This window comes from Pinus tabuliformis, chromosome 5_1 (genome assembly GCF_031772625.1).
Source record: "Pinus tabuliformis cultivar Carrire ecotype Pingquan chromosome 5_1, CPIR1, whole genome shotgun sequence".
NCBI lineage: Eukaryota > Viridiplantae > Streptophyta > Pinopsida > Pinales > Pinaceae > Pinus > Pinus tabuliformis.
The window spans coordinates 926,206,840-926,230,100 of record NC_142305.1 but is presented as its reverse complement, the minus strand read 5'-3'; the positions used below and the strand labels follow the sequence as shown (position 1 = coordinate 926,230,100).

Here is a 23,261-nt window from a genome sequence, read left to right as displayed (position 1 = left end):
TCTAATTACTAGTCCCCTTGACCTATTTTAGTCAACATATGGAAAAATTTCAATTTCTAAGACCATAAGATATTCTGCTCAGTGATATTCTCACAGAAGACTTTATACAGATGAATTTGAAGGTCATCCAAAATCTACAATGCACATCCTTAGATAAATTAAGTTCTATATACCTTGAATCACCACCCTTTTATGTATACACCATGTCATTTTGCCATCTTGATTTGCAATATTGCAAACTATCATCAAAAGTTTTAAGAACATCACATCATTTATTTCTTGGTATCCTCATTTAACGTCACAATCATCTTGATAACAGATTTCCATAAATTTCTCATTCAAAACTACATTTGCAAGTGCATTGTTATCATCATGGTCAAATTTCATCTCTTCTTTTAGTATTGTAATGGTGCATATGTCACTGTCACATCTTATGTTGCAGGAAGCTTGGCCTCCCATGCATATCACCTGTGTTTCCGTATCGAAACTCTGAAACTAAGCTGAAATGTGTTTCAGTTCATATGAAATACATTTCACATGTCAGAAATGTGTTTCATACAAACTGAAACACATTTCAACATCTGCACAATGCATTTTGAAATGAAATTTGTCTCATTCTGCCTTGATTTAATTCTTAGGACCCATATTTTTGGTTATATTGCCTAATCAGAGGTTAATTATGAATTATTGAGACTTCTAGAAACCTCTAAGACTGGAAATGTTTCTTTAAAAAGAGGTTCACTCTCAGTTTGCACCAAAATGTTGTTAATTAAAGGTAAAATTAAACTCTTAAAGTAAAAAAAATGTCACTTTTACTTAAATTTTTAACATTATCATTAATTGTTTCAGGATGTTCAAGAGTGTTTCCAACCCCATTGGTCTTCATAAGGACAAAGTAAAATTTCATATCCTACTCAAAATTCAGGAGACTTTACAGTTTTCAGAATTTCAGGATTATTTTCATTGGATTGTATCATGTATGAAGCTATGGAAAAGGTGTTAGATTTTGGGCACTAGACTCAGTGCACCCACACACACACCAGATCTGGTAACAGCTTCCTATCAACTTTACACAACTAATAAACTGAAACACACTGATGTGTATAACTTCTAAACAGCAGAAAATTTAAAAGTAGCAATTAGATCATGCACAGTAAACACATTACACACAAGTTTTGCCCAAGCAATAATTCTTCATTGTATTCTTTTCAGAACCTACTCAGGCTCCCTTACTAGGATAATGGCCCTCAAGGAAATTACATATACAACAATTACCTTGGATCTGATCTAGCGGATCAAGCCCTAGGTCCATCCTTGATCTGGCTTATCTGGATCCCCTTTACTGCTGCGTGCTCTTTACTCTGACTCAGCACAACTAGGCATCTCATTTGCAGCAAACCTACAATATTACGCATGCATATCTCCTTTCTTGCTCCGTGCTCTTTCCTCAGACCCGCTAGAACAGCAAACCTGCAATATTTCTAATGCAAGTTTCCTTCGTTGCTTTGTACTCGTTCCTTGGACTTGACGCACTAAAGTATCACACTCCTCCTCCTAAGGCTAGTGCCATCGAATGGTGTATCTTCTCCTTGGACCCATCTAGGCCTCCTCCTAAGGCTAGTGCCATCGAATGGTGTATCTTCTCCTTGGCCCCATCTAGGCCTCCTCCTGAAAGAGTTCCAACGAACATCTCACTCCTCCTGATCTACAGGTAGTGTCCCTGCTGCTAGTGTTGTTGGTCCATACTCAACCTTAGGAGCCTCTTCCTCCTAATCCTCTACCCCTGTTGGCTAGCTCGGCCCTCTCGGCCAATCTTGGCCCTTCTAGCACTCTCGACCCTCGTGGCCAAGACACTAATTTGGGCCCTACTCAGCCCTTCTAAAATTTTGAGGCCTACCACACACCCTCTCGACTCTCTCAACCCTGCATGGATCTGAGGCCTACCACAGGCCCTCTCAACCTACCTTGGCCCACACAATCATTTTGGCACTCTCGACTCTCTTGCCAAGACACAAGGCACTCTCTTGCTAACCACCTTCCACCACCCTTCTCAGCCATCAAAGGTCTGAGACCTACTCAGCCTTCTCCTACACAAAATGCTCTCTTATCAACCACCTTCCACAGGCTCTCTCGACCCTCAAAGGTTTGAGGCCTACTCAGTCTTCTACTCTTGAGAGAATCAACTCTCTCACTGACAACAAGAATGGATCACTTACCCTTATACTTTTTCAAAGGGTGTAATACCATGGGTCATCAAAATACCATGGACCATCAAAATACCATGGCCCTATGGGTGCAAATCCCCATCAATTAGCACATTTGCCCCACACATGAGAATACTCCTGACGCTACACAAAACATCAACACTCCCTCTTAGTGAGGGATGTATTCACACAACACTGTCTGGAAGTGGTTCTACCTTCAAACCAAGAACACATTTCCAACCTTGATCCACTACCATAGTTGATTCATATGACACAGAAGTAATTCTCGTTGTATGACAGGGACCCTTCTTCAAAGACATCTTGCTCCTAGAAGCCTCACGCTCCTAAGCATCTTGCATGGCCATCTTGTACCATGACTTCCTGAACCTGAAGGTTATCTTCCTCTACGTTGCTAACTCTCTCTGAGTCTGTTGACTCCCTTTGAAGATGGACTCCCTCCTGAACCTGCTCACTCCCTTTAAAGCCTGACTCCCTCTGACTCTAGATGATGGGCCTTCTCAACCCTCAAGCTCTCTACATGACCTTCACTCCAAGTTTTCCACTTGGATCTCCAATGGCTATCTCATCCCACTGAAGTATTTGCCTGATCTACAAACTCTAACACTCCGTCTTAGTGAGAAAGGTATTTCTGAAAGAACAACCTAAAACAGGGTTACCCTCTAGTTCTTGCGCAACATCCAGTGATGGGTCTCTCTAGCATTGTTGCCAAACCCTCGACTAGTATGGTCTTCGTCTCTCCCACTGATAGCTAACCTTTGCCAATCCTACTAGCAAACATTTGCACATTCTATATGGTCTCCACTAGTGGCACTCCTGGTTACTACCATCTCTGTCGACTTGTGCTTGTCATGGAAAATCCTTTGCTCAACAACTCATGTTGGCCACCGCGTCCTGCAGCTACTCAATCATGCCCAGTGTGGCACCTAGCGTGCGGCATGATCCTTCACAGCACTCTCTGGCATTGTTTCCATAACCCAATGCTAACAGTTGCCTCATGTAGCCCTATCAAGAGTCCTACTCACAGTCTTAGCATGGCCTCTCTACAACATGTGCACTATGCGTAGCCCTGCTACTCCACGCTATATTTGCATTGCAACCTCTTGTCGCAAACAAGGAAATATGCATTGAATGGAACATGTAACTAGGCCCCACTAGAAGAATTCAGCCCTAGGAATTTTGGCACAATGGAAATTATACTCTGAAAAAATTCAGCTTGGAGACTTTTGGCCCACCATCTTCCCCTCACACAACCTTTGTTATTACAGGAAATTCGGCATTGGCTCGGCCTCTCCAATAAATCGACCTCCTTCTTGCTTCAACAATTCTGCCCTACAATCTCTAGCGATTTTGCCTCTCAAAAACACTCTTGAATCCACCTACACTCTTATTTTCTATTACAGTTTGGTTGAGCCTTGCTAACATTCACAACCTAGCTACTTGCACTACCCATGCGCTAGCAAGCCTGTCAGCATAGCTTGCACCCAACAGTTATTGCTCGACAACTACTCTTGCCCTCAATAGCTTGCTCAGACTCACGGTTAGCCTGAGTAGCAGCCCTTGTAGACTTAGCACCCTATCCCATGCTTAATAATCACGCCTACATCTCACTAAGCCTGTTGATCCTAGCCTTCATGGCCCATACAAGCAATCTACCATACTTAGCCAACTCTCTTGGTATGGGTCATCAAAGAATCAAAACACTTTTGCTACCTAAGATAGTTCCAATAGCTCACACACAGAGTAGTCACTTGTGCAAATCTCATATCCAACTTCCCTTCTTACAGACCAAGCTCTGATACCATGTTAGAATTTTTTTGGACACTAAACTTAGTGCACAAACACATACAACAAATCTGGTAATAGCTTCCTATTAACTTTACATAGCTAATGAACTGAAATGCACCAATGTGCCTAACTTTACAATATGGAAACTTTAAAACTAGCAAATTAGATCATGCATAGTAAACACATTACACACAAGTTTTGCCCAATCAACAGTTCTTCACTAAATTCTTCTCAAAAACTACTCGAGCTCTCTTAATGGGATAATGGCCCTCGAGGAAATTACATATAAAACAATTACCTTAGATCTGATCCAGCGGATCAAGCCCTAGATCCATCTTTAATCCAGCATATCTGGATCTCCTTTGTCGCTTTGTGCTCTTTCCTCAGACTCAGCACAACTAAGTATCTCGCTCACAACAAACCTGCAATATACTCGTGCAAATCTCCTTTGTTTCTTCGGGCTCTTTCCTCAGACACACCACAACAGCAAACTTGTAATATTACTCATGCAAATCTCCTTAGTTGCTTCATGCTCTTTCCATGAACCTGGCACACAGTAGCAACGTTGAACGACTCGTACTCGTATAAGACTCATCTGGCTATTAATTTGACGACCCGTATAAGACTCGGGAACGACCCATATAAGACTCGACAAAATACAGAAATAAAAGAAAGAAAAAACTTAAAAATATGATCTCCCAAAAAAAAAATTTTAAAAGAATTTTGAGTGGGTCCACGGGTCTTATGCAGGTCCTACGCGGATCACATGCGGGTCTTCAATGGTTCAATATGAGTAGACCGGTTCTATGCGAGTTTGGACAAGTACAAGTAGAGACCGCGGGTCCTATGTGAGTGACCCATCTCGCTATAGAACCTGTCAAGACTCGCGGGTCTTATAAGAGTCGTGTTACACTGCACAAGAGTATCACACTCCTCCTCCTCCTGAGGCTAAAGCTGTTGTATGTTGTGTATTCTCTTCGAACCCATCTCGACCTCCTCTTGGTAGATCTCGAAGGAACATCTCACTCCTTCAAATCTACAGGTTGTGTCCCTACTGCTAGTGTTGCTAGTCCATACTCAACCTTAGGAGCCTCTTGCCCCTGATCCTCTACCCCTGCTAGCTGGCTCAACCCTCTTGTTCATTCTTGTCCCGTCTAGCCCTCTCAACCCTCCTAGCCAAGCCATTGATCTAAGGCTTACTCATCCCGTCCACAAATATGAGGCCTACTCGATCGTTTCATAGATGTAAGGCCTACCACAGGCCCTGATGGCCCTCTCAGCGTTGCTTGGCCCACTCAGTCATTGTGTCCCTACTTGGCCCTAACAGCCCTCTCCGCTCTCTTACTAAACCACAAGACGTTCTCTTGTTGAAAATCTTCTATGGGCCCTCTTACCCCTCAAAGGCCTAAGGCCTACTCAACCTTCTCCTCCACAAGATGCTCTCTTGCTCAACCTTGCCCGGCTCTACACAAGCCCTCTCGCCAAGCCACATAATGCTCTCTTGTCAACCACCTTCCATAGGCCCTCTCGACCCTCAAAGGTCTGAGGCCTACTCGACCTTCTCCTCTTGAGAGAATCACTCTCTCGTCGACCACATGAATGGATCACTAACACTTTTGCCTATACTTTTCCAAAGGGTGTAATACCATGGGTCATCAAAATACCATTGGTCATCAAAATACCATGGAACTATGGGTCATTGGGTGCAAAGCCCCATCACTCAGCCCACTTGCCCCATACATTGGAATACTCTCAATGCTACCCAAAACATCAGTACTCCCTCCTATTGAGGGATGTATTCTCACAACACCATCTGGAAGTGGCTCTACCTTCAAACCAAGAACACATTTCAAACCTTGGTCCCCTACCACAGCTACTTCATATGACATAGAAGCAATTCTCGTTGTATGACAGGGATCCTTCTTCAAAGACATCCTGGTCCTGGAAGCCTCCTACTCCTGAGCATATTGCATGGCCATCTTCAACCATGACTTCCTGAACCTAAAGGTTGTCATCCTTTGAGTTGTTGACTCCCTCTGAAAACTAACTCCCTCCTAAGCCTGCTCACTCCCTCTGAAGCCTGACTCCCCCTAACTCCATATCACAAACCTCCTCGGCCCTCAAGGCCTCTACTTGACCTTCATTGCAAGTTTCTCACTTGGATCTCCAATGGCTCTCTCATCCCACTAAAGTATATGCCTGAGCTACAAACTCTAACACTCCCTCTTAGTAAGGAAGGTACCTCCGGAAGAACCACTTGGAACTAGCTTACCCTCTATTTCCTGCACAATGTCCTAAGCCTCTTTCTCCATCGTGTAGCTCCCAGTGTTAGGTCTCTCTAGCATTGTTGCCAAACCCTTAAATGGTATGGTCTCCCTCTCTCCCACTGAGGGTTGACCTCTGCCAATCCTACTAGAAAAACTTTGTACATTTTATATTGTCTCTACTAGTGGCCCTCCCAATTGCTACCAGATCTGCCGACTTGTACTTATCATGGCCAACCCTTTGCCCAACGACTCCTACTAGCCATTGCATCCTGCAGCTACTCAATCATGCCCAACATGGCACCCTACCTGTGGCACAATCCTTTACAACGCTCTATGGCATTGCTTCCATAGCCCAGTAGTGACGATTGCCTCACATAGCCCTATAAGCAGTCCTTCTCACGATCTCAACCTAGCCTCTTTGTAGCCTGTGCACTACTACACCCACACATAGCCATACTGGTCAACATTGTATTTGCACCACAACCTCCTATTACAGCAAAGGAAATATGCATTAACTGGAACCTGTAACTATGCCCCACTAGAAGAATTTGACCCTAGGAATTCGGTATGGAAAATTTTGTACGCCCATTCACCAACAACTCGGCCCTACGTCTTCCCCTCACACAAACTCTGTTGCTACAGGAAATTCGGCCCTGGCAAATTGGCCTCTCCAATAAATCGACTTCCTTCTTGCTTTAGCAATTCGGCCCTTTAATCACTAGCGATTAGGCCCCTCGAAAACGCTCTCGAATCCACCTACACTCTTACTTTTTGCTATTACAGTTTCGTTGAGCCTTGCTAACACAAAGCCTAGCTATTCACAATACCCACGCGCTAGCAAACATGTTGGCCTAACATGCGCCCAAAGGCTTGATGGCTATTCTTGCCCTTGATCTCTTGCTTAGACTCACGATTGGCCTAAGTAGCAAACTTTGCAGACTTCGCACCTTATCCTGCACTCAATAATTACTCTGCCAACTGGCTTCTACTCCATGTCTCAATATGCCTATTGATCTAGGCCTTCATGGCTAATACAAGCAGTTTTCCATACTTAGCCAACTCTCTTGGCATGGGTCTTCAAAACACTACTGCTACATGCAATAGTTTTGACAGTTCCCTCTAAAAATTATTACATGTGCAAATCTCAAATCCAACCGCCCTTCCCAGATACCAAGCTCTAATACCATGTTATAGTTTTTTTGGGCACTAGACCCAGTGCACACACACATGCCAGATCTGGTAACAGCTCCCTATTAATTTTACAAAGCTATTGAACTGAAACACACTGATGTGTCTAACTTTTACAGTGTAAACTTTAATACTAGCAATTAGATTATGCATAGTAAGCACATTACACAGAAGTTTTGTCGAATCAACAGTTCATTAAATTCTTCTCAGAACCTACTTGGGTTCCCTTACTAGGATAATGGCCCTCAAGGAAATTACATATACAATAATTAACTTGGATTTGATCCAGCAGATCGAGCCCTTGATCCATTCTCAATCTAGATCTCCTTTGTTATTCCATGCTCTTTCCTAGGACTCAACACAACTAAGTATCTCACTCACAGCAAACCTGCAATATTATTCATGCAGATCTCCTTTGTTGCTTCGTGCTCTTTCCTTGGCAACACAACAAACCTGCAATATTACTCATGCAGATCTCCTTTGTTGCTTCATGCTCTTTCCTCGAACTCGGCACACTAGAGTATCACATGCCTCCTCTTCCTAAGGCTATTGTCGTTGTATGGTGTGTCTTCTCCTCAGACCCATCTCAGCCTCCTCCTAGTAGAGCTCAAAGGAACATCTCACTTCTTTAGATCTACAGGTTGTGTCCCTGTTGCTAGTGATGTTGGTCCATACTCAACCTTAGGAGCCTCTTGCTCCTAATCCTCTACCCTTGTTGGCTCGCTCGGCACTCTCCGCCCTTCTTGGCCCTTCTAGCCCTCTCGAGCCTCCTGACCAAGCCACTAATCTAAGACCTACTCAACCCTTCCACAAATTTGAGGCCTACCACAAGCCCTCTCAACCCTCCACAAATTTGAGGCCTACCATAGCCCCCATCAGCCTTGCTTGGCTCGCTCGGTCATTCTGACCCTCTCGACCTTGCTTGGCCCTATCAGTCCTCTTAGCTCTCTTTCCAAGCCAAAAGATGCTCTCTTGTCAACCACCTGCTACAGTCGTCATAGCCCTCAAAGGTATGAGGCATACTCAACCTTCTCCTCCACAAGATGCTCTCTTGCTCGACATACTCGGCACTCCACAGGCCCTCTCGCCAAGTCACAAAACGCCTTCTTTCCAACCACCTTCCATAGGCCCACTCAACCCTCAAAAGTTTGAGGCCTACTCAACCTTCTCCTCCTAAGAGAATTACTCTTTCAACAACCAAATGAATGGATCACTCACCCTTGTACTTATACTTTTCCAAAATGTGTAATACCATCGGTCATAATTCCATGGCTAATACCATAAGTCTATGGGTGCAAAGCCCCATCAATAGGCCCACTTGCCCCACACATGAGAATACTCTCAATGCTACCCAAAACATCAACAATTCATAGTTAATCAAGAGCACCAAGCCCATTATGTACGTCAATGTTAGTGATATTGCTTATTGTACTTCTTTGTCATGACCTTAACAAAAATGTACCCTTCACTCAAACCAAAATCATTGATCAAGCATGCTAGACTTTTTGTAGCATATTTTAAAGCTTGTATTAGGTAGTTTCATCAAAATTGGGTGGTTTTGACTGAGGTCCCTCTTGATTTTCCACTACCCTAGTGTCTAGGATAGAATCTTAAATCACTAATGCTACCAAACCAAAGATCACAACAAAACTACTTTGCACAGCAAAATATAAACAGCAGTAAATCTACTAGTGCACAAAATATAGACAACTTTTTACAAAATATTGTACAAATAAGTATAACAACCCAACTTCGTTATATTAATCAAACTAAATAATACAACAGTCTAGGGCTCTAGTACCAAGGATAATGGCCCTCATACATCCACTAATACAAGAATACAAACTGGGGCTTGGTCTCAGTCCATCGACAACCAATCTACCCTCAACAAGATACACTGACCATATGGCTGTAGCGTGCTCTCTCAGCTCCTCTCAATCGTAACCTATACCTGCCTAGTCCTTCAGCTCCCAATCTGTGGCACTGCCTCTATCAACCATCCAAGTCCATCTGTGCACTGAACATCATCTCTCCAATCTGCTCACTAGTTGTGCTTTAGTCCATCAAGGGCACAACACATCGAGACTCTTATCGAGTTGTTCACAACTCCGTTTGTGAACAACTCTCAATCTGCCCAATGCTGCTCCTCAACTACTCATTGACTTTAGCCCACTATGGTCTTCTTGCGCTACTCCAATCAATACCAACATAAGGCATGGAGGGTTGCCACTTATCACTGCAAGATGTCCATCTCCGACAATGAACACGAGCTAGGAGAACTGCCCATCATTTGTTGTAGAAGTCCTTCTCCACACACAAGTCTAGGGCTTCTTAACTGCTCCTTTGGTTGATCAAACCTCGAGCCCAACTACTGCCACTCTAGTAACCATTTAAGTCCATGAAGATGGTGCACACTGGACTCCAATCTTCGACACTATCACGCTGTCCTCCAACACACCATAAATGTCAAATCCTTGTTCACACTTGGTCCACTCTCACGCTGCCCTCCAACAGACCTCGAGTGACCAATGCTGTTGTAGCATCTGCTCCTAGTTAAGGCATCCAACACCTATGGAGACCCTTCCATATGGCTGCTAACAGACTTCTCAACATGTCCTGTCCTAAGACCCTCATCCACTAGCATCCTCATCACCAAAATACCATCTGCTGCATGTTGTTGCTGATCTCTTGCGCTAGTGTTTTGTGCACCCTTGAGCTCTGGTTAGGGCATACTTCACAGCCCTTAACCCTGCTCCAAATCACCATGTTCCCTTCTAGAGTTGCTGCCCTCCTTCGCTGCCCTTACCAATCCTCTCTTTGCACTGTTATAGGCCTTGGGCACCTCCACAAGGCTCTCTACAACTCACGGATCAGCTACAGCTAGGTAATCTGCCTTCTAGCAAGGGTTACTACCCCTGTTCCATTTGTACTAAGCTTGGAGAGGCTGCGGCTAGGGTAGAGGAGCCTTCCTAGCCCTCTCGGCCCACTCAAACAGACCTCCCACACTTGTTGTAGCTACAGCTACCTCTGCAGCCCAGAACAAACACTAAACACACATTATTATATGTACAGAACAGTCCCTTGCCTCACCTTATACCTGCGACCTAGCTCTGTGTAATATTCTCAACTAGGAAATATTCCAAAATGTCACTGAGTTTTTATGAGTTTATTATGTTTTTTCTGTGTGATATTTCATCAAACACTTGAATAGCATACTGTTATAGGTGTAAATTTTTGTTTGATCAATTTATACATCAGCATATTGAGATAAGAATGTTGACACCTAATCTTCATGATTGGGGAATTTGTGTAAATAAATAAATTAGGAATGTGAACAGTCATCGGGAGATGAACTGAACAGACGAGTCAGTTTTACTGCCTTTGGAGAGTTACTGCCTGGCCTGACATGGTATCAGAGCCAGCGCCATTTTTGGCTTCTATCTGCCATTGTAACTCCCTTATGTCATTTCTTCATAAATTTATCAGGTTGTCCTGCATTTTCTGCCAATTTTTGTAACCTCCCATGCTCCTCTGACATAGTCCACACGCTACTGGCCTCCATACGTTTCTCTCTCTATGCTGCTATCTCCATACGCTGCTCTCTCCACACTGCTGGCCTCCATATCTGCATGAAATATTATGAAGGATTGAATGTTGATGCATTGAAGCTGGAGGCGCTGTTTGGTATATCTCAGTTGTTACATTATTTTACTCCGTTAATTGCGCTCTAAATTCTCGTTTGCAGTCGTCTGGTGTTTACGCTTCCCCTGTTTCGTAAGGCCCAGCGATTCGAAACCTGGGGCGAAGCTGCGCGTCGTAGGGACGCTTCTTGCTGTTCTGTTCGGGAGGCCATCTTACTATTGGTCGAGACAGTCATTATTGACCTGTGGAAAGCGAAAATTGCCTTCATCAGTCTCCGTTCAGGCGTTTGTTCCGTGAGTTAGGAAGAGATCTTGGTATTGTAAAGCAAGGGTTTCTTCTGTCAGGTCAGAGGTTCGTTTCCTCGCAGCATTTTTTTTGCCTGGAAGATATTTCAGAGGCCCATACAGTTCCAGTTTTTTTTTTACATTGGACGTTGCAACCACTACGCAACAAATGCACAGTCAATTGTTGGCTCATGGTGCAAATTCTTATACCACTGTTGGCTCATATCATGTGACAACCACTCCTTTGGTTTAATACGCAACTCTTCCCATACCATTCTGTTGGCCTCAATCGGAATCCTGGTTCATAATCCGCATACCACATTTTATGCCTTCTCCCTTCCCGATTTCGAACGCTGCCATATAGCATTGCTCCTCCATACACAGTCAGCTCCCAAATCGTTGTGCCACCACCCTTAGCATACACACTGCATATAGTCAAAGGTTATACGATACTGGAACAACGAGTTGTAAATCGTGGTCGTGTTGCTTACTTTGGCAAAGTGAAGGCCACGGGTGGTATGCCTTTGCTTCTCCACATTCCCAACCTGGTAATACACCTCCCACCGTTTCGGTGTTAATACACTGCTGCATTTTTAATATAATGCTTGTTTTTTAAATACACCACTTTTTGATACATGTGTTGGCCTCCATATAACTCGGTTCACCAAATTGCCCATATACGTTAAGCCTCCTCCATATACACCTTCCCATATACCCTTCCCTAATAATATCTTTGCTCTATACAGATCAGATTGTAATTTTTTACACCAGAAGTACATTTTTTATGACCAGAAGTTTTTTTTAACAGCAGAAGTATTTTTTTACAGAATGCATTCAATCATCTCTATGGTAGGAATAGTTCTCACTGGCAAGGAGAACTATCCTGAATGGTCCCGGATGATAAAACACACCCTCATCTTCAATGAGTTGTGGAAAGGCGTGTGTGTCGGAGAAGGAGACAATGACCCAGTACAGCCTACCTCAGACAAAGAGCTCGTCATTTGGGAAAACAAGAACAGCAAAGCCTATGCATTAATCGCAGCATCTGTAAATGAAGAGGTGAGTCGCCATATTTCATCATATTCAACTGCCTTTGAAGCTTTACAAAAGTTGAAAGAACTCTATGACTCACATTCTGCACTTGAAGTTGTTCAACTCATGATTAAACTCTTCACTCTTGAACTGAAAAATAATGATCCTCTTGCTCTTGCATCTGAAGTAAAATCTATAATGCATGATATCAAATCCACTAAGGTTGAGTTGGATATCCCTCTTATTGCTTTTCTCAAGGCACTTTATCCTACTTACTCCAACTATCTTGAGTCATTGCAAGCAAATGGAAATCTTAAAGATATAACCTTTGACTCTCTTGTGAAAAAGTTTGCTGAAAGAGAGAAAGCCTTTGGAAAGAAGACAGCCCCTGAATCTTCTGAAGAGACTGTGTGCCTTGCTCATAAAGAAAAGCATCCTGCTCAAGATTCTACAAGAGGAAGAGGTGGACAAAGAGGAAGAGGAAGATACTTCAGAGGCAGGGGGGGCAGACATTCTCAAGGAGAAAAGGCAGACTTACACTGCATTCGCTGCAAAAGAAATGGATCACATGATGCTTCTACATGCAAGCTACCATGGGACAAAATTGAGCATAAAAGAAACCAACAGAAAGGTAAAATTGATGATGCAGACAAAGGTAAAGCACCTGAACCCGCTCACTATATTGAGGCACAATGTAACATTGGAGTAAATGAAGATTTGTTTAATGCTTCACTTGCTTCTTCGAAAAATGATTGGTTGCTTGATTCAGGAGCAACCTGTCACATGACTCATAGAAAAGATTTTTTTGAAGATGGAGCAGTATACTTTGCAGATCAGTCAAAAATCAAGCCATCAGGGCTTGGCACAATCAGGCTTAAACTGTCTGGTCTTCTAGACTTTCTTCTAGATCATGTTCTATATCTCCCACAGCTTAAAAGAAACTTGTTGTCCTTGGTTCACATCCGTCAGCAAGGTCATTCCATTCATATGTTTGATGGCAAGCTTGAGGTAAGAAAAGCATCTGACCACTCACTTGTCATGAGGGGAATAGAAGAAGAAAGGCTTCTCAAACTACAAGGAACCTTTGCTCATGCACAACATTTCTCATATATTTCTCATCATGAAGAAGGTACACTTCCATCAAGTTTATTATGGCATGCTAGATTAGGACATTTAAACTATGACAGTCTCCGCTTATTGAAGAAAAATGGTGTTGCTGGTTTGCCTACAATTCCTAGGAAACATAAGCAATGTGATGCTTGCATTCTAGGAAAGCATAGCAAACAGTCTTTTCATGATTCACATTCAAGAGCACATAGGAAGCTTGAACTCATTCATTCAGATTTATGTGGTCCAATGCCTGTTCCTTCTAACAAATGGAAATAAATATATCATGACATTTATTGATGATTACACCAGAATGTGTTGGGTTTATTTATTGAAGAACAAATCTGATGCCTTTCAAACATTCAAGAATTTTCATAAATGGATTGAAAATGATGCACAATCTCATATTGGGTCTATTCGCACGGATAATGGAAAAGAATATACATCAAATGAATTTGAAAACTATCTTCGCCAACATGGGATCAAACATCAAACAGCTGTGCCTTATAATCCCCAACAGAATGGTGTAGCTGAAAGAATGAATAGAACAATCTTGAATATGGTACGATCCATGCTTTTCTTCAAAAATGTAAAGATAATGTTTTGGGCTGATGCTGTTCTATGTGTTGCATATATAAAGAATAGATGTCCATCTAATGCTATAAGAAACAAGACTCCTTATGAATTGTGGTATGGACATGTTCCTTCGGTAAAACATCTCAGGATCTTTGGTTCCACCTGTTATGCTTTGATACCAAAGGTACATAGAAACAAACTTGGTGCTAGAAGTCATAAGTGTATCTTCCTGGGGTATTCAACAACCTCCAAAGCATACCACCTCTATGATAAAGTAAATAAAAAGTTTGTTGTATCTAGAGATGTAATTTTTCTTGAATCATCCAAATCTGACAATGTTGTTGAGCGGCAACTTGATCGCTTGGATAGATTCGCAAAAACGAAATCATTTCAAGAATTTGATAATCATATTCCACATCTTGAAGGGGGGATTCCTATACTAGATCAACATGTGGAATCTTCTTCTGAAGAACAATCTCCCCTGCATGAAAATCCAACAACGGATGATGCTTTAAGTGATGTAATTGATAGAATTGAGAGACTTAATCTTGATTCAGTCCCAACTCAATCAACAGAGCAGCCTGGACCATCTCAGAAAGGTCCCCCAAAGTGGCTGACAAAGACACTTGAAAGTGTTCATCCTGATGAAATCGGAAAAACAGGAACCAGAAATTCAAACCGACAAAATGGAGGTGATGTAGATGACTCTAATTCACCTGTTGATATGGATGTTACTTATGATTGTGAATTGAACTTGTCTACAGATTTTGAACCAACTTCCTTCAAAGAAGCTGCTTCTCATGATGAATGGAAAGAAGCGATGCAAAAGGAGTATGATGCCCTCATAAAAAATGGCACTTGGAAGCTGGTTGATCCTCCATTTGGAACCAAACCAATAGGCTGCAAGTGGGTCTACAAGAACAAGTACAAAGTTGATGACTCACTTGACAAGCACAAAGCTAGGCTTGTGGCAAAAGGTTTTGCACAGAAGGAAGGGGTCGATTATGAGGAAACTTTTGCCCCCACAGCAAAATGGGCCACCATCCGGACACTCTTTGCACTAGCAGCTCAGAACGGTTGGAAAGTCCATCAAATGGATGTAAAAACTGCCTTCTTGAATGGAGATCTAAAAGAGAATGTTTTTATGTCCCAGCCTGAAGGATTTGCTGTGAAAGGACACGAACAAAAAGTATGCAAACTTGTGAAGTCCTTGTATGGCCTCAAACAAGCACCGCGAGCCTGGTATGAAAAACTAACTGAGCATCTTCTGAAACTCAACTTCAATCATTTTGATCTTGATGATGCAACTTTATTTGTCAAGAAAGTTGGCAAAACAGTTGTATATCTTGTGGTATATGTTTTTAATGACAGGGAACAATGAAAGATACATTGCATCCATAAAGAAGGAATTGGGGAAAAGTTTTGAAATGACTGATTTGGGCTATGTTCATTACTATCTTGACATTGAAGTAACCCAACATCCAAAATCCATATTTCTTTCTCAAAAGAAATACATTGGAGATTTGTTAAACAGATTTGGCATGACAGAGTGCAATCCTCTTTCTACTCCAATGGAACAAAACTTAAAGCTCACATCTGTTGAAGGAAATGAATTTGAGGATGCAACAAAGTATAGACAGCTTGTAGGAAGTCTCATCTACCTCACTACTACCAGACCAGACATTTCATTTGCTGTTGGAATCCTCTCCAGGTTTATGCAAAAGCCTTGTGAGGGACATTGGTCTGCTGCAAAAAGAGTTCTAAGGTACTTGAAAGGAACTCAAGACCTTGGAATCAAGTATACACAGTTGGACAACTTCAGCTTGATTGGATACTCTGATTTAGACTTCGATGGAGACAAAGAAATTGGGGTATCTACTTCAGGATATGCTATGAGTCTTGGATCAGGAGCTGTCTCCTGGAGATCACGCAAACAATCAGTTCCAGCAGATTCCACAACAGAAGCAGAATACGTGGCAGCAGCTGAAGCAACGAAAGAAATTGTGTGGCTCAAGAAAATTCTTGAAGATTTGCAAGTAAAACAAGTACAATCAACTCCACTCATGATTGACAACACCTTTGCACTAAAGTTGGCCAAGAACCCAAAGTTCCATGATCGAACAAAGCATATCAATACTAAATATCATCTAATTCGACATCATGTTGAGGCCAAAACAATCCATCTCCGTCATTGTTCCACAAATGAGCAAATTGCAGACATCTTCACCAAAGCACTTGGAAAAGAAAAGCTTGAACGATTCAGAATGATGCTTGGACTCACCAACATCCCTTCAGATTAAGGGGGGGAATGTTGACACCTAATCTTCATGATTGGGGAATTTGTGTAAATAAATAAATTAGGAATGTGAACAGTCATCGGGAGATGAACTGAACAATCACTCCTATTGTATATAACAATAACCTACCTATGGAATAATAGACGAATCAGTTTTACTGCCTTTGGAGAGTTACTGCCTGCCCTAACAGAATGTATAATCAGATTGTAAAAAGCAACTAGAATGGCACCTTATTCTCAGAAATAACAGACTGTTGATATAAATTCCCACTCGAAAGTGGCCCCAACTTTTCACTGTAACCTCTGAGATTTGCTTGTGTTTTCAATGAAGCATTTCTTCGAACAGTTTGATCACTATTAGCTGTAAGTGCACTTTTCCCCAATCCATCCTCAAATAAACTAACTCGGGACTAAATAAATAAGCTCAAACAGCCATATATCATTCATAAAACGTTCCACAAGAAATACACCACTGATATGGCCCATATGACGAGATTGAGCGTTTTTCATTAAAGGAAATGACCCCGAATTATAGCAGCAATGAATTTATTAGCACACAGGCATGTAAACAATTGCTACAAGGCACAAAACTCTACAGCAGCTTGAATATGCCCAGGGAGGAATTTGCTTCCTTTATGTCTCTTCCAATACTCGTAATTAACACAGGGATGAGGAATCAGTCTCTTTGGGAGCAGATCTGGTCACATTCAACTCAGAACTCAGCCTTTGATTTATATACATGCCCACACAGCAAGTGTAACCAGAATCTCGTCCTCTCAGTCAACACTCAAACTCCACTGCCACAGAACTTGCCCAAGGTGAATGAGTGATGGCACGACCTTCTTTCAACAAGGAAACTCGACCCAAAATGATGATAACTTGACCAGCAACCAGATTCATCTCCTTTGCCTTCAGGGAAACTCGTGTTAGCAGTGTGGAAATGTCCAGCAATTGTAAAGGGAAACACAGCTCAGCTCACCCTTCAAATCTTGTCCACCATTCTTCAGAAATTCGACCCATGGAACCAGTAACAGTATGGAGTGTAGCTCAGTCCCTTTTTGCACCCTTTCCTCCAGCAAATCGATTCCTCAATGACTAGGGAAATCGTTGCTCTAGTGAGCCTTCTTCAACCTGAAAGAATAAGATAGAGAATACCAAATAAGATCATAAAATCAACTGATAACACAAAGATACCTCAATATCCCTTGAAAATCTTGTTCTCCATTGAAGCTCAGCAGTGAAATATCAGTGATTTCACTCACAAATCCCAAACTAGGGTGTATCGTTGCAACACCGAAGTCTGCTATGGCAGCTAGGGTTCCAAACCCTCAGCTTCTCCTTCAAACTCTCTCCAGCAGTTCTTTCTCCAAACTCACACACAATGCTCGAATGAGGAGAGTCTCCTCATTTTCTGTATTTAATAAGTTTAGGGTTGTCTTTTCACCTTCACCTTCTCCTTTTTCTTTTCTTTTTGTTTTTTTTATAACTCACTTACCTTTCCCTCCAATTAAATATTTAAAAGCACTTTTCATTTATTTAAAGTGACTTTTATAAACTAATTTAAGTCACTTTTAATGCCGGAAAATGGTTAATTCGCCTCGGTGGTCACACTAACCACCCAAAGCCCCTTTTTATCATTCTGACATGTAGATCTTTTCACCCCAATTCCAATGAGCTATTACACTAAGGTGTTTCTCCAAGTAATCAGCCAGAAACAACACCTTAAGCATAAATAATTAAAATGTGCCTGTAATTAAAGCAATTTTACGGAAATCGTCGGAACGCAATGAAACCAAGAGCAAATCGTGTGGAATTGATCTCGATGATGAAAGTAAGTGATCCCAATCGGATCCATAAAACTCCTCTAAACCCTCTAGGCCCACCAATGGAGTAATCTTGCTCCTATGACTAGGTTGACACAAGCTCCGGAAAACCCTCCTAACCACCTCGCCTAGTAATCCAAAATTTGGGGACATTATAAACTATGAATAAGAAGCACTCGGCGTCTTCATATTGGTGATCATAGGTGTAGTCATAGGCCTATAGTCCACCATCCTGAATCTCTTCTGAATATCAATTGCATACTTCCCTTGCCCAAGGAAGATCTCACTTGACTATTGTCACATCTCCAAGCCCAAGAAGTAATGCATCAAGTAGATGACCATCTCGACACCGGGTTACGGGGGAGTGGCTCCCCCCCTTTGAATCGCTCCTAGAGCGCACTCCGAGAGGGAGCGACCTGGGATCGCGTTGCACTCCAGCAAAAAAAAATGATCCTTGGTTTTTTCACAAAAATTTTGTCATAAAGATGTTCCAAACGCAAGTTTTTTCAAAGAAACAAGAGTTTTTTAGTAGGGCAACTTAATATTCAAGCTTTTGTCCCTAGTATTGATATGCAATTCATGGTAATGTTAAATTCTTAAATTTTTAACATTACCATGAAGTGACTTGGGAAGTTTGAGAGTTGTTCCGACTTCATTGGATTTCATATGGAGAAAATAGAATTTTAGATCTCACTCAAAATCCAGCAAACTTATCAGTTTTTCAAGATTTCAGGATTGGGGGAAATTCCAATGTTTCCATTGGATTTTGTCATGTACTAGGGTATGGGACTTGCATTTAATCAAGAGTACCAAGCCCTCTATGTAACTTGATGTTAGTGACATTGGCTGTCGAACCCCTCTATCATAACCCTACTAAAAATGTGTCCATCACTCAAAAATGTTTGACTTGACATGCTACATTTTTTCTATCTTATGCTAATGGCTTAGAGAATGATATTAATGGCAAAGATCCCAAGATAGGCAATGATTTTGATGATATGTAGCTATTTGTTGTAGCATGATTTTTTTGAATGCTAGAGGCCATGTAGAGCCCATTTGTTGATGTATTTTCGGTTCAGAGATGGATTGCACTCGATGCTATTTTGGTTATGTGCACCCTTACATGTTATATAAATAACAACTTGTAACTTGTGTACATGGTTGATGAAGATTATAACTTCTAGATGATTGATGTTATATGATTTAATCCATGTTTTTTATGCTTTTTATATCTAATTCATCATTCTACATGTTTTTGTTGACATATATGCATCAAAATATAAAAAATATATATTATATAAAAATTCGCTCCTGATTCACTCCCGAACAGGGAGCTTTTGAAAACACCGCTTCCGCTCCCACTCCCAAGTAACCTTGGGTAGGCTTGTGACCTATCCAACTTGTAATCACATTTTATATTATTTTTAGGGCTTTTAGTCTAGTTTAAGGAAAAATCAACTTGTTTGCCCTCATGTAAATAGAGAGAGGTCGATTTAACTGAGATTAGTGTCACACACACTTGGAGAGTAGTGCGCAACAGCTAGACTAGTTTCTCTTGTGATATGGAGCATTTTGGAGTGTTACCCAAGTGCTAGATTTGGCAGTAACGCTGCCAAAACAAACTCAAACTGTTCCTCTGGTTCTAACTTCTGAGAATGTCTGAAATCATGTTCCATTCAAACTATTTCTGGAAAGAGTGCACTTCTATTGTGATATATCAGGAAGCTACCTTTGTCTGTTCTGCCTCATTAAAATTTCAATGTGCTAGTGTCTGCTCTGGTTCATTGTCTCTTTCAGAACTGCATTACATCTAAATTTTCTGCTGGAATGTGTCCTAACAGGAGAGAAACATCCGGCAAAACAACTCCTTCTCATTCAGCATCTAGTATGAGGTATTTCCTCTTTTACGCTTCATGTCATAGGCATTACACTGCCTGCAGTCTAGGATAGGTTTGGATATGACAATTGGGCACCAATCTGGGCACGAGTCATAAAACTTTGCAATGCCTACAATTCCTCCACAAGACCTTCAATTACTGTGTCTGATATATTTCCATCTATTCATCAATAAATGGTACCTAGTGGTCATGGGAGTCTCATCTGAAAACTAAATAAAACCCTTAGGCCCTTATAATATTTTTTTTAATCCATCCTTTTAAAAAAAATTAAAGGTCTAGACTTTAAAATGTAAAAAATTTAACAACCTAATATTCTTTAAATATCCAGACTTCCCTTTTATAACTCAGGCAGATGTTTACCTTCTCATTCCCCAAATACCTCAACTCTAATCCTCACTTGCTCACGGGCTCCAGCATTTGGTAACACTTCAATACCATGTATATATTTGAGAATACAGAAGAATAACCAATGCTGCAAAAGTCAGACTCAGGAATAAATCGGCAAGGGTCTGAAAATTGAAAAAGTAGTAAAAGTCGAGAGAAAATAAAAAATATCAGCAAAATTAAAAAAGTATGGTTGAAAAACTCGCTATTTGGGGATTTTATTTGGATTTAATCTCGAGTCTGGTAACACTGAATAACACAACAATGTGAAATAGAAACTTTTATTAATTGAAGTCAAAGATATATTGGGGTTGATATTCATCTAACTCCTAACACTTGATTAGCTCTTAACTCTAATGATGGTAACTTAATATGGACGTGACATTTATTAAATTTATAAAATACTAACATTGGCATGTAGTATGACTAGAGCATCAATACTCCAACATGACTAGGCCTGTATCCAGGCTAACCTATAACACTCACTCTTGATTTTGTGTCTTTTAGGAATGGAAAACCAATCTTCTTTGTCAGTTTTCTCAATGGTTATCTTCAGATCAATTTCATATTTGCTATGATAAACACTATTATTCATCATCACAAAGCTTTCACCAAGAAGATATATTTCTCTAAAGACAAAATCAAGTCCAAATGACTGTGCACATAACTTTCCCTTCAACTTAAATGGAAATAGGAAGGATGTACACAAGCATTTTCATGTACGATGTTTTTTGTTTTCATATAAGAATTTTTGTGTATGCTTCCAGTCAACACAAACACAGGCACGTCAACTTGTGAAAGCAAGCCTTTGGCTAAACTCCTGCAACTGGGTGTTATGAATTCAACCAAATTCAACCAGGTCTTGCACCCATACCCACCCACTAACACTAACACGTAATGGTGCACAGCAAATACAAGCACAAGCACAAGTATGTCATAGGTGAGACTTGAGCCTTGGTGGTGACTTTTAACATTGCCCCACAACCCAGTAAGCCACCACCGAATCATATAAGCTGCCTCACAATCATAACGACTGTCCTGACACATTGCTGGAGATATATTCATTAGAAACAAAAAGGGAGAATGACTGCTTACCATCTGTGGATTTCTAGTCATCGCCCACACCTCCACAGGAGCTTCCCGGAATAAAATGAGGAGATACCTGTTATTCAAAATAAACATTCAGTTAAAACTTTCAAAATTAGCTTGCTTCATTTTAATCAACTGATTTACATTATGAGTCAACTAGATCATTCAAATGCATTACATATAAAATTGGCTGGGTTATATCCAATGAGAAAATGCAGATAATTTGCAGACATCCTTCAAGGAAAGGAAATCAAGAGAGGCTTACAGCAAAGACAGGAAAGCAAGGGAAACGTGACTTCCTTAAATGAAAGGAGGTCAGTAGAAGCTTACAGCAAGACAGGAAGGCAAAGGGAACATAAAATATAACATGCTGGAAGAGTTCAGAAAGTACTCCACACGAAAAGAAAGTTCTTACCAAGAACAAATTGCACCATGTGATAGCCTCAATCATAACAGATTTTTAAAAAAGGGCCCCTTACATAAAGCTGGGACGTCCAGCATAAACCATAAAACTTGTGTGTTTACAAATATTAAAATATCAGTTACTATTTGGGTAGCTCCGTAGCAGTTTTTGAGTGATCATACAATCTATTGGAATTTGATTAAACACGCAGTAAAATAAAGTTACTCATTGACTTCATCATTCACATCACTCATTTTCATATTTTTTCTATGTGTGGATTATAAGAGAGGCCGACTGCATTCTTCAGGGGAGCAGCCTGTACCTTATTGCCACCAGCCTTATGAAATTATGCTTCATTTTCTATTTCTATAATTGGAGGTTTCCAAACGGGTTGCCAAATAGAGCATAAAATGTGCTTGTCTTGAGCTTATCATCTAATTATTACTGCTCTCAACTTCAGTGGCGTCACTCTCTCTTAGTTGTTTCGAATCAAATGTTATAGCTATTCTGAAAACCACTGACGTTTCCAACTATATGTTTTTTGAATTTTCGTCTCTAATACTGCAATTAGTCTCATTGTGTATAGAATCTTCTGGATACATCACATTTAGATTGGTTTTATCAATGTTTTGGAACAGAGAATTAAACCACATTCCTCTGGTTCAAAATGTTGATAAAACCAAGATAAATACAATGTATCTGGAATATTTTATAAATTATATTCTTTTTTATAAGATTTTACTGAAGAATTGAGCATGACAGCACCATGATCACCATCTGTAACTTCACAACAAACCGGCCGTAAGTCCTGTGCTTGTATTATCAAACAGGTAACCAAAGTCCTGTTGACCGCACTTTGTCAACATCTCAAGGAAGCAGAATGCAGAGACATGAAGAAGTTTTTTCAAAGATCAAAGTCATCAGCCAGCAATATTGTATGATTGTAAATCCAATTTCTGCAAGTTGTGTTGTAAATGATGCTAGTATGACCGTGTAAATATGTTACAACACCTAAGTAAGCCTCTGATTTTGGCAAAGGATTTCATCCTAAGAAGTTTTTTAACCTCACCAAATTATGTGTGTTTCTAAACACAAATAATAGGCAGAGTTTTTCTTTCAGCTTAAGCCTCAAAGCTAGGGTGAAATAAGAATTCTTTGACAAGGTCTTAGGTGAGTCCTAGTGTTATATCGAGTCTTTGTAAAAGTGTGTTTGGGAATAATTTAAGTACATTTGGCTAGATTATTTTATTACAAACACACTT

General features: G+C 40.9%; 1 protein-coding gene across 1 annotated transcript in view; it reads right to left on the bottom strand.

Moving 5' to 3' along the window:
- Positions 1 to 23,261, bottom strand: part of LOC149167818 (Transducin family protein / WD-40 repeat family protein) — a 310,212-nt gene that overhangs the window by 142,856 nt on the left and 144,095 nt on the right. Inside the window, exon 6 of the mRNA XM_089433175.1 lies at positions 21,603 to 21,669. Within this exon, the coding sequence (XP_089289301.1) occupies positions 21,603 to 21,669 (67 nt within the window). The remainder of the gene's footprint in view (positions 1 to 21,602; positions 21,670 to 23,261) is intronic.